Source organism: Protomyctophum bolini (assembly GCF_963924005.1).
Source record: "Protomyctophum bolini genome assembly, chromosome: 14".
In the NCBI taxonomy this organism is placed as follows: domain Eukaryota; kingdom Metazoa; phylum Chordata; class Actinopteri; order Myctophiformes; family Myctophidae; genus Protomyctophum; species Protomyctophum bolini.
In genome coordinates this window covers 9,529,814-9,542,494 of record NC_137875.1, presented here as the reverse complement: position 1 = coordinate 9,542,494, position 12,681 = coordinate 9,529,814, and the positions used below count along the sequence as shown (strand labels likewise).

General features: G+C 44.4%; 1 protein-coding gene across 1 annotated transcript in view; it reads right to left on the bottom strand.

The window, feature by feature from the left end:
• Positions 1-1,658: 1,658 nt before the first annotated feature.
• mmrn2a (multimerin 2a) overlaps positions 1,659-12,681 on the bottom strand; it is a 43,127-nt gene continuing 32,104 nt past the window's right edge. Inside the window, exons 8-16 of the mRNA XM_080781364.1 lie at positions 10,532-10,730; positions 9,755-9,974; positions 8,220-8,447; positions 6,923-7,126; positions 6,288-6,551; positions 5,638-5,814; positions 5,184-5,307; positions 4,475-4,599; positions 1,659-3,907 (exon numbers count right to left, since the gene is read on the bottom strand). Coding sequence (XP_080637490.1) covers positions 3,344-3,907; positions 4,475-4,599; positions 5,184-5,307; positions 5,638-5,814; positions 6,288-6,551; positions 6,923-7,126; positions 8,220-8,447; positions 9,755-9,974; positions 10,532-10,730 — 2,105 coding nt within the window. The 3' untranslated portion in view covers positions 1,659-3,343. The remainder of the gene's footprint in view (positions 3,908-4,474; positions 4,600-5,183; positions 5,308-5,637; positions 5,815-6,287; positions 6,552-6,922; positions 7,127-8,219; positions 8,448-9,754; positions 9,975-10,531; positions 10,731-12,681) is intronic.

The following is a 12,681-nucleotide window of genomic DNA, read 5'->3' as shown; positions in this document are numbered from 1 at the left end:
CACACCACTTTTCTCTTCCTCTCCTCTTGCTCCCCCTACTGTTCTCTCTCGGAACTGTTCAGTCTTACACTATTGTCATCACTGGTGGTGGAGGATCCGTTTTATATAATGTGTGTGTGTGTGTGTGTGTGTGTGTGTGTGTGTGTGTGTGTGTGTGTGTGTGTGTGTGTGTGTGTGCGTGCGTGTGTGTGTGTGTGTGTGTGTGTGCGTGCGTGCGTGCGTGTGTGGCCAACGTCAAGTATTGCATTTTGAGAAACTGGTTTGTTGCTGATGTAAATTAGCCTACTATTCTTCTACTATACTATAGTATACACGATGAAGGCCACAGGCCGAAACGTAAATACAGTTATATTGGGAGCTTTTAAAACGGACGGTGTGCAGACTACCTGTCTACCGCGAGCTCCTTCTTTTGCAGTTTATTATTTTGTTGGAGCACCCTTTTAATGGGATGTGCGTGCACCTCCTGACCATTATCTAATAATAAATCATAATTAAAACGTTCCAAAACAGAGTCAATAAAAAAGTTGATTGAAACGGTCAATAAAATGTTTATTTTAGATATGAGGTCAGTCAGACGAAGAATCTGAGAAAGATATTTCAATTCCCCAGGTGTGAATGTGTGTAACTGAGTGAAAGCAAGTCTCGGTTCAGCAGACTTATAAAGGTTTAAAATGATATGTTGAGGATATATCAATCACACCAATGTCCCCCAGGGATTCATTCAGGGCTTTTTCTAAAACAAAACAAGACTCAGTGAACTCAGCACCATCAGGAAAATACAATACCTGTTAAGCTTTGCTGGGTTACTCACAAGAATGACTCAGCGTTATTATCCAACAAAATCTCATCCCAACTCGTCAAACGTGGCCATTCGGGCAAGTTCCCCATGGGAGTGACTTTCCAACGCTGTGAATGCCCTATAGCACCTCTATCTATGCCAGCAGTGTCCCAACATACTTCTATACTGTAGAAATCAATTTACAATTTAGGCATTTAGCAGATGCTCTTAATACAGAGCGATTTACAGTAAGCAAGAACAAAACAAGGTAATGCATCAAATGCATAGACATAGTCATCAAGTATCATAAATAAGCAAAAAATCTCATGTCGTAGTGTTGGAAAGTGACACCTGGGCCATTCGACCCAAGATATAGTAGGCAGTTGACGAGTTGGGATGAGAATGTGATGAATGATCACTAAACTCTTGCAATGATACATTCAACAATCCATGACTATAAGAGTGCAGAAATAATGCTTTAGACACCAGAATACTATACGGTAAAAATAGCCGATCTAAAAACGCTATTTTCATCGCAACGCCAGCCCAGCGTACATAGGACAACTATAAAGAAAGCACATTATATCTAGGTCTATGATTGGGGATATTCTTCGCCTGTAAAATATGTGCAAAAGTAAATACTCCGGGGGGTTAATGTGGCTTAAAATAGCAAAAATCACCCCCCAATGACCTGCGTTCACTCCAAGCTGTGCACCATTATTATTCTGACATACAAAGAATAACGTTGTTCACTCTAAGGGTCGATTCATACTCCTATTTTACCGCTGTTTCGGCGCTGTAGTCAGAAATTTTCAGTAGCACCGAAGAGCCGACTTTAGGACGGTATCCCCCCCCCCCCCCCCCCCCCCGAACTTCAAATGACGTCAAATTGTAGGCTCTACAGCGCCGAACCGAGTTTATACGGCTCTAAAATAGGAGTATGAATCGCACCATTATTAATCTGACATACAAAGAATATAGTTTCTCAGTTCCACATGGTCTCACAGTGACATCTCTTTGCAGAACATTCTTATCCTCTACAATAGCTTGTTTATATTTACATAATTAATGTTCTGCATAAATAGAAAACAGTAAATATGCCATTCTTTCCGTCCAGCGACACCGAGTTAAAAGGATTGTGTGTCCAAGTCTAAAATCGCCATACATTGTGCGAGCAGTGAAAACCAGGAGCACAATATTACATATCCTGCCAAAGAATGGTAGAACGTTGAAGGTGCAGTCGTTTTGGCGCTCAAATCTGGGATAGCATCACTTCCGCATTTAAAACGCTACTTTGCGTGCGTGCTGTCTAGCGCTTGAAACCCTGGCTATTGGCTATCTATTGGCCTCGATATTGAGGCCAACCGGGAAGTAGAGGTACATCCGTCATCCGGGTTCAAACGGCGCTGAGCAACTTTCATTGAAATGAAGAGCTGGGGGCGGGGCAGTCCGCCCTCCAGATAAATTATAACTCTATTCTCCTGCCCTGCCATAGATGGTACTGAATAGGTATTTAGAAGTACAAACGTCCATATTATGAACAATAGCCACGATCCCTTAAGTCACACAAATAGTTGCTGTCGGGGCTGAAAACTCCTATCTCTAGACATATTTTTACCTTTTGTGTGGGTTCTTTTTTGTAAATTGAAGGGATAGTTCATGCCCAAAATGACCTTTTTTCCTATTGATTACTCACCCCACGAACACTTGAATTCATGGACACTTGAATTCATGGATTCTTTTTTGTTTTATTTTGTTTTTGTCACATTCCTAAGCCACTATTATTTTGATGGCCAGAAGTGATTCCCTATGGAGACACAAAGAGTCTCCTTTGTGGTCATCAAATTATTGGATTAGCAATGCGGGGGAAATAAAATCTCCATTGGGTGAATAATCGATAGAAACTATAGAAAGAAAATCATTTTGGGGTGAACTATCGCTTTTAATGCTTTTAATACTTGATCATACAAAAGCATTAAAGTAGCAGATCTGCATGCTGGAGCCTGAACTCGACAGAGACGTATGTAATAATAATAATAGTAGAACAATACATCTGCAAAATTACTAAAATAGTAAGAGTTATGATGACAGTTCTAGATGACAATTAAGTTCCCCTGGCCTATAAGATGATCTGCATCTGTTATCTGTACTGTAGTTCAGTAAAGACAAAACAAAAACACAGATTATTGAATCTTGGGACTATGAATGTATTAATAATAATAATAATAATAATACCCATCTAATCGCTCCCTCCAGCCTCCACAGAGTTCACTTGCAGTGTCTTTCCTCCCCTCAGACTACTGCTAGATCCCCCAGGGGTCCTTAAGGGGATCCAGGGGGTCCGCAGCTCAAATCATTGACAGTTAGGATTAGGAACAAAATGGACCCTTACAGTTCTGTAACTCGGAGAGCGTAAAAATGGAACCAAATGGACCCTTACGGATTAATTTGGTTCCATTTGTACGCTCGATCCCTGAGTTCTGGGAATCTGCATACGGAACTGTGTGTGTGTGTGTGGGGTCCTTGAAATGAAGACATTTTGAGCAGCGCTGTCCAAGATGTCCATTATGCACACTGAACCATACATTTGGTATTCTCCGGGGAATTCCGACAGCGCGTTACACACGACTCCCGCTGCTCCAGGCCCGGGGGTGGGTCCTGCTCCCTCTTGCTTCGAGGACCTCCTCCGTTCCTGCTGAAGCCCTGCTGGTTCTGCGTCGTCGTCGCCGCTGCCTCCTTCTTCTCGACGCCTGCTCCTTTCCTCTTCTGCCTCTTCCCCAACTCCTTGCTCTTCTTCTTCCGCAGCAGCGCCCACAGCTCTTCCAGGTCCAGCGTCATGGCGTCCGAGGCCGCCAGCACGTCGGCATTACTGAACACGTCCTTGAAGATGCGGAGGTGGTCCTCCAGGGCCCGCTGCAGCCACATCACCTCCGCCTGCAGCTTGTTGCCACTGGGTGGCACGGGCGCTGCGTCCTTGCTGTTATCCTTGCTGCCGTTTAGCGCGGAGCAACAAGGCCTCTCTTCTAGCCGGCGAATCTTGACCTCCAGCTCCTCCACAGACCTCTCCAGGTTCCAGAGGTCTCCTCCGTCGCCCGGCGACACGAAGCCCTCGTCCACGCGGCCATAGACCTGTCGGCAAATTATTAAAGGTCTCATGACATTCTTCTCAAGTCAATTACACCCAAAATAACGTAACTTTAAACATTCAGTGGATGTTTCTTTGGTCTGGGAATAATTCGGCTCAGAAAAGTGCTGTGATTGGCGTGTGCACTTTGATGTCAAAGTCGACTCATTTCCACTTGCAGAAACCTCTTATCTCCATATTATAACTTTTAGTTATAGCTATACGGCCCACTTGATCACAACGTAGCATAACTACATTTTGCCATTTTGGAATTTGAATCCTGAAAAGTATGTTCCTCAGTCAATATGTTTGGGACATAGATTTCCACCCGACATAATCACAATTACTTGACATAATCGCAACAGTTTTTAGCATGTTCAAAATTATCGTTTCCATGTTGCAAAATATTCAAAATAAGATAGTCAGTCATTACATTTATACTGAAGTAATTCATATCTGCTCAACTGAATTTTTTTGTTCAATGCCAAGAACACAAATAGATTGTTGATTGATCGCAATTATTTGTTTGACAATGAATCCTCAAGTAAAATGTCATGGTCGTGGTGATTCACCTCCTCTCCGTCGCGGTGAAGGACCTGTCGCTCCCTGGCGTGACCTGCTCCTCCTCCTCTGCTGCCATCAGGTGTGTACCAGGAGGAGGGCTGGTCTGCGGCCGGTGAATCCTCCCTCACACCTCCTGGGGAGCAGAGAAATTAAAAGGAGTCAAGCGTCGTCTAGCGTAAATACTGAAAACACACATACGTGTACACAACAAAACTTGAGTTCTCATGTGGCCTATTAGTCGCTTCTTTTGGGCTCGTTTTCATAGACCATGGTTGCTTATTTCTCTCGTAAAATCTTCCCTCTTTACCTCTGACTCGCAGCAGACTGCTACCATTCACAGCTTCTCTTTACCTCTGACTCGCAGCAGACTGCTACCATCCACAGCTTCTCTTTACCTCTGTCTCCCCCAGCAGTCTGCTACCATCCACAGCTTCTCTTTACCTCTGTCTCCCCAAGCAGTCTGCTATTATTCACAGCTTCTCTTTACCTCTGTCTCCCCCAGCAGTCTGCTACCATCCACAGCTTCTCTTTACCTCTGTCTCCCCCAGCAGTCTGCTACCATTCACAGCTTCTCTTTACCTCTGTCTCCCCCAGCAGTCTGCTACCATTCACAGCTTCTCTTTACCTCTGTCTCCCCCAGCAGTCTGCTACCATCCACAGCTTCTCTTTACCTCTGTCTCCCCCAGCAGTCTGCTACCATCCACAGCTTCTCTTTACCTCCCAGCAGCTTGTCGTGCAGGTCGGCCAGCCGGTCCTCCTGGTCCTGGATGGGCCGGTCCAGGAACTCCAGAACCTCCTCCCCGAGCAGCCTCTCCAGGACGTCTGTGTGTCTCATGGCATCCTGCAGTCAGGGATGGGATGATATGAAAAGGACTCATTTTAAAAAATTGCGATTAAACGCAATTATCGCGATAATCAAAATCAAAATATTTTGTTTAATATAACCACTTGAACCCCCAGCATCCATATCCCTATCGATTGTGGCAAATCGATTTGTGTAGAGTGAAATGAGAGCGTATCAAATGCACTCTTTAAGGGTCCGTTTTAGTATAGAGGGTTTAAGCAAATTCCAAGTGTTACTATGCTGAGGAAATTTCACGATGCAATTCTTTCGACGGATAATAAGGATTATCGTCCCATCCCTACCTAACCGTGTCAGGTTAATCCCTACCTGCAGCAGGGACTGGAAGGAGCTGGACAGACGGCGCATGTCCTCCGCCAGCTGGCCCTGGCTGTCCCTCAGGGAGGACACGTCCGCCTCGCTGCCTGCCAACGAGCCTCCCAGATGGGTCACGTCTCGACTCAGAGTCCTGGTCCTCTCCTGCTCGAAGGCCAGGGAGTCCTTCACCTGTGAATGTGAGGACAACGCTATTGTAGTTCACTAAAAACTAAATGGAAAACTACTAGGTGTGGAAAAAACCTTTTAGTTTATTTTAATTTTTTCCTGTAATCAAATGCCCAAAATAGGGACACCTTGGTGGCAAAGAATCGGCTGCAGAATTGTCGGTAATGAAGTTTAAAAAGTCAAATAATGTATGGAATGTATTGGTTTGGCCTTGGCCAATTCATCTGTGACTCTTATTCAGTCACCTGTCCCTCTACAGTTGACACAAATGCCTCTCATTTGTTTTCATGTCAAGGACCCCCAAATTAATGTATTTGGTCATCTGAGAATATTTTGTGCCAGGGACCTCCGTACAAGATCTGTGTGCAAAATGTTTAAACAAATAATCCAGTTGCACAATTTCTTTGAAAATAGCCACCGGTATATTAACAAATTCTGACTTGGAGGAAACCACTGCTCCACACAATCTCACTCACCTGACGGAGTCCCTGCTGCAGATCCTCCATCAGCGGCTGCCAGGCGCCCACGTCCTCCCAGTGGGCCGCCGCGCCCATGTCGGCTCCGCCCCCTTCCAGGGCCAGGCGGTTGTCATTGGCCAGCTCCGTGACGTTGGCCAGGCCTACCTGCAGCAGGGCCATGTCGGAGCGCAGCGCCCTGCAGTCGCAGTCCGACGTGGTGTTCTTGTACAGCAGGGAGTACAGGTCGTCCACGTCCTCGTCCAGCATCGCCAGACGACGGTTCTGAGAGAGGAGAGGTCGGATAAAAAGATACCGTCAAGACTTGAAGCCGATTCTACCAAGCTTAACAGTCTTCTGGAAAGACAGTATATATAAATACATATATAATACATATATACATTATATAAAGTACAGTATATATCAGCGGTGCCCAAAACCTTTTTACTGTATGTTAAGGACATCACTTCACTACTTCCACTTCACTAAGTCCCTCCCCAACCCATCATTGTCCAATAGGCACGTTAGCAGCAAAGAAAGCTTGACCTGCATAGCAACCATTGCTAAACTATCTGGACTGGCATTGGACAATCGCTTTTTGGGGTGGGATTTAGTAAAGGGCTAATTGTATTCAAAATCACCACTGGAGTGTGTACCTGTTCACTTGCGTTCCCTGCCAGCTCGTTGAATCGGTTCATAACGCTGACCTTGGCGGCTTCCACCTCCAGACCTGTCTCCATGAACTGGATCTGACTGTTCCTCCCGGTCTGGGCGATCCGCTCCTCCAGGCCCACCAGCATGGACCTCACCTCCGTCACGTCCCCTGACGTCGTGTCCAAGTCCTCCACTAGCCCATCCACCTGGAACATGCAGGACAACACATTATTGGGGGGCATATGTTATTCTGACGTAGTAGGACGTACCAATAGTGGCCCCGACATACATATACGTGACCAGTTAAGACTCACCGGTGGCTCTGACATACGTGGCCGGTTAACACTCACCTGTGGCTTCTGCGTGCAGTTACTGTTAGGGTTAGGTTAGGGTTAGAGTAGGGTGACAGACTATTGCGTGTTGGACTGTTAGGACGCCGGACCAAAGATATGCACCCAGAGGATTTAAGTTGGCCTCCTGGTGGCTCTATGAAAGGCTGATGTGAAAAATGCAGGCCAGATGTTTTCCTTGGTCTGGCCTCTAGGGAGTGTGCATACAAAGTTGAATGCAGATCAGTGCAGTTATAGGTAAAGTTGCGACTGGGCCTGTTATGGCGTGAGGCTGAAAAAATGTCAAGTGGCATTTCTTCCTCAGGCTAGTGGGAATGTGTTTCACCGTAATGGGACACTGCGTTAGTAGTCTCTCCCCAAGCCTCCGCCTGGGGAGACAATAAGCAAACATGCTCACATAATTATGATTAAATGCAAGGGTAAAGAAATGGGTTGTGAGTATAGGGATTTAAAAATCTCAATGTACTGCACTGATCTAATTGAAAGGGAAGGGGCAGGCTGTCCCAGCTAGGGTCTGGGGGCAGCTGCAGCAAAAGCACGGCCGGTCACCCCTACATTTTAATCTAGTTTTGGGGACAACTAGCAACAGCCTGTCAGCAGACCTCAGAGCTCTAACTGGGATATAGGGGTGGAATACTTCCCAAAAGATAACACGGTGAGACTAGGCCGTGAAGTGATTTAAAAACAAATTAAAGAACTTTAAAATAAATTCAGAAATTAGGTAGATAGGCTTTGACCTTTTTTCTTAATGCAAGAACCCAAGACCTCTGGCACATTCAAAATGATTGCCCTCGTTTAAAATGTGTTTAGTTTGGTATAAACGCTTTGTTTTGTTTTGTATAATAATAGTTTGGTATGTCCATCTTTTATTCCAACTCTTATTGGCAACTAGCCGTCAGCATAAAAGGCTCCTAATTGCAGAAAAAATAAAGTAAAATCTTGTATCCACCTTCACAGTGTTGTTGACCACTTTGTCATTCAGACGCTCGATGGCCGTCCACACCGTGGTCAGATTCATGGGTGGCAGATGGTCTGTGTGGGTTTGCTCCTGGGGGACGTGGGGGTGCGTTGGGGAGGCCGGGGGTGGGGTTACTCTTCCTGCCTGGAGATCCTCGGCTAGCTGCTCCTGGTCCAGCCTCATCTCAGCCATGGTGGCGTTCATGACCTGGAGGTTAGCCTAGTGGGAACACAACATCCAGGTTAGCCTAGTGGGAACACAACATCCAGGTTAGCCTAGTGGGAACACAACATGGAGGTTAGCCTAGTGGGAACACACTAGTTACTGTATAGTAAAGCATGTAGAAATATTCCGTTGAAAAGTCCGGAATTCAAAATTTACTCTACTAAAATTATTGGTATCAAAATCTACCTAATAAAGGGATATTTAACATAATATGTGCCCAAGACGTCCACAGCCCCAAAATCAGATGGGCACCCTATGTCGCTATTTTGAAAGAATGAAATGTGTTAATATAGTGGTTGCTGCAACTGTATGAATTGATTGCCTGAGTCCCGTGGTGGGAGTTCTGCTCTGGTTTTGGTGAAATATTAAGTAGTTCCGGTCATTTTGTGGGGGGCACAGGGGCCACGCATTAAAAGTAAATTAATTCACAAAACTAACGTCATTTGTATTTGTTGACCTATTTCAAAAAATATTTGTGCAACTTTCGTTCAACTTTGACCTCTCTATCATATGGAACTATTTTTTTGGGCATAGTGATATGGACACAAAAACATAGTTCCGTGTGATAGAGGGGTAAAAAAATGAATGAAAGTTGAACTATACTTAAGTAAAAGTACTTAGTTACTTTACACCACTGGCCACACAATTTGTTTAGAGTTCAGAACAGATAATGATGTGGATATTGGAAATAGAGCTATAGTGTTAGTAGTCCAGGACTCTCTTATCTCTGGGACCGCTGGACACTGCAAACATCATCAATGTTAATTCAACTAAGTGTTAGTTTAACTGTAAGTGAGAGTCATGGGAGTGCATTTACATCCCCCCAAGGACCACTAGGTGTCACCAGACCCCATCGTTGAGAGCCAGTGGCTCAGACTTCTTATCTGGGACTGCAAAACCACAGGTGACCTCAGTGGGGTTAAAGGTCGTATTGCTAAAACAATTATTATGATTGTGACATAATATTAATTTGAATTGTTGTCTTTGTTCACCTCTGAAAGCGTCATCATTCATTGGGAACCTTTGTGTAGTCTTATAGTGAGATATAAAAAGATTATAGCCTACCGTATATAGCTGATGTATTGCGCAGCTTGCGCTTGTAGGCTTATGCATATTCTATCGGTGATTTTCATTTTCAAATCTTACGATATTTAGTCAACTAAAACCATAGACTAAAAGTAAAACATTTCAGGTGTCTAGTAACATATGACAAAGAAATAATTGTATTCAAAAGAACTATGAACTAAAGCACCAAAATGTGCCGTCAAAATCAACAATAGTGGAGAGACTTTATCGCTGACCTGCAGCAGCTTGTGGTTCCGCTTGAGCTTCAGGTCCACCTCCGTCTTGAAGACGGTCAGGTTGTAGTGCAGCATGGCATGCTGGGAATGCATCCTCCGGCCCACCTCGTTGATCTCGCTGTGGATCTCGTCCAGCTTGGTGTTGACCCACCCCTCCATGGCATGTCCTCCTCCTCCTCCCGGCGGGGTCTCCCTGCGGACGTCCAACCCCTGATCAGGGCTGTCACCATGCCAGAGTTGAAGTTGACGATTAATACATAATAATAATAATAATAAATTATGAAAATGTAACTTCTGTTTGGCCTTTTTAGCTTCGTAATCATAGATTTGACAGGGGCAGATAACGATTATGGTACATACAAATATTACATAATTATTATAGTAGTATAATATTAATATTGATGTTATATTACCGACATAATAATAATAAATTAATACATTGCGGAAATAGCTTGTACAAACAAATCTTCTATTTCTGCTATTTTTGAAAAATGTAACTTTTTTTTCAACACACATTTCAAACGATTGAACGATGACGATTATGCAAAAACAATCACGATTGTAGGAATAAATTCCCATAAAAGTGCACGAGGATGATCTCCGCCATTCATTGGATGTTGTGAGTTTCATAACAATAAGAAGTGGAGAATTATTCAGTGATACGAGTCAATACTAAAAGTTCTGCTGGATATTACTGTGACTAGTGAAATTATAGCGATCGTCTCAAATAACTGTGATTAGGGCGATTCTAAATGTAACTACTGTGAGAGCCCATACCCCTGGTGATGGGTGCTTCTGATGTGGGCCACGTCTCGCGACAGGTCGCCCACCTGCCTGGTGAGGGCCTCCAGGGTGCGGTTGAAGCCCTCGAAGACGGGCTGCAGCTGGGACATGATGAGAGCCATCATGTGGGGCGGCGGGGGGGTGGAGGCCAGGGGAGGGTAGGGGAGAGGCCCGGCATCGTCCACTTCTGGACCTGAGGGACAACCAAGAGATGAACCTTTCCTTTTCTTCCTTTATAATAAGCACAATAACTATTCCCAGAACAGTTAGACTGTTCCCACATATTAGTGTTTCTTCAGTAACAGGGCTCTCTCCAGCTCTTTAGTAAAGAGAATGCAAAATACAAATTTGAACCAATTGAGAGAAAGACACATCCACTGTTCCAGGAGCAATTTTGTTTGTTAAGTTTGTCTTTGTTTGTTTGTTTGTGGGGGGGGACTAGGGACCACTGGTGGAGGCTTAGCCCCCTCCGTCCTAAGCCCCCCCTCCCCACAAACCCAATTGACTGACTTCTATGTAAACCACAATTCATTAGCCCCCCCAGTCCTCCCAGTCACAAGGTTCTGGAGCCCGTAAGGGGGCATTTAAGGAACCCCCTCAAGGTTACTTTGAGACCCACCAATGCCTGTGCATAGAGGCCTATATTAACTCAGTGTATACAGTGTAGTATTAAGTTTGGGAACCAGCGTCTCTAGAGTGTGCCAGCACGGCATGGGGTCAAATCCCATGTCTCCTGCACTGTCCGTCTATCCTGTGTTGTCTCCGTCTCCGCTGTCTTCCTGTCTGTCCAGAAATAAAGTACCGCGGGGGGAAGCGGACAGCCCACGCTGTTTTTCTTTTTACGTTTTTTTTTTCTTCCCACATACATACTCAACTGATTCACACACACACAATTCTAAATCGTAATGAATATTTGTTTTCTTGCCATTGTCTGATGCATATATTTTTGTCAATTCATTTCGCATCCTGTACTGAAAAGCTTCAAATCCCCCCTCGTTAACCTCGTTAATCGCTTCCTCCGTTGGCACCGTGCGAACTGTTGATATCAGCTCTGGGTTGAATTACCCAGAGTGCCTCACTGTCTCCAGCTACAATCTGCACCATGTGTGTGTAGCCTATACTCTCACACACACACACACACGTACACCGGAACAAAACAATGTCTTCACAGTCACACAGATAACATTGTCATTCGTAGCAGTGCATGGTTCTCAAACTGTTCTGTGTCAACTCCAATCAGAAAAGGGACAGAAAATAGACTTTTGGGGATACAGAAGATGTCATATATTGTCCATTTAACCATTGTCCGACCTACACTAATACAAAATTCTGATATTTTTCAAATACAATACAATGTAACAGATCTACAAGCTCGCAGCGTGGCACTAAGTGACAGAATGGCCCGGCAGGCTGAAAGAAAGAAAGAAAGAAAGAAATAATCTTGGAATATAGTCGTCTAGCCCAGTTAAAACAGTGCCCCTTACCTAAAATTACATTGTGAGCTTGTAGATCTGCTATTTTTGAATAGCCAACAAGTGGATAAAGTGGTTAAGATGAATGTGGTGCTGCATAATGTTAACTACTTTTTCTGGGGCCCTCTGGAACACTGACCCCAGGGGCCCCCAGGGACCCCCCGGAACCAATGATGTATGGTGAATCTTTTTGGTTTGTTTGTTTGTTTGTTTTTGTCAAATACGTTTTTATTAAGAACAGGTTATGAATTATTATATAATTGGGTACGCCTACAGTATATTTTTCCATTTACAAAAAACAAACAGAAGGAAGGAAAAAACAGACAAAAATAACTCAATCCCTCCCACCCATACTTCTCAGTGACACCGCATAGAATCTTATGACGGTGTCTTGTCTTTAGCTGGAAATAACTGATCTACGATTTTAGGTAAGGGGCGCTGTTATAACACAGTGTATAAATTGGGCTAGAGACTAATATATTCCAAGATATTTCTTTCTTTCAGCCTACAGACCTTTCTGTCTCTTACTGTGTGTGTGTGTGTGTGTGTGTGTGTGTGTGTGTGTGTGTGTGTGTGTGTGTGTGTGTGTGTGTGTGCGCGTGCGTGTGTGTGTGTGTGCATGTGTGAATGTGCGTGTGGCGTAGAAGCTATTTCTAGTTGCGGTTCAATTTC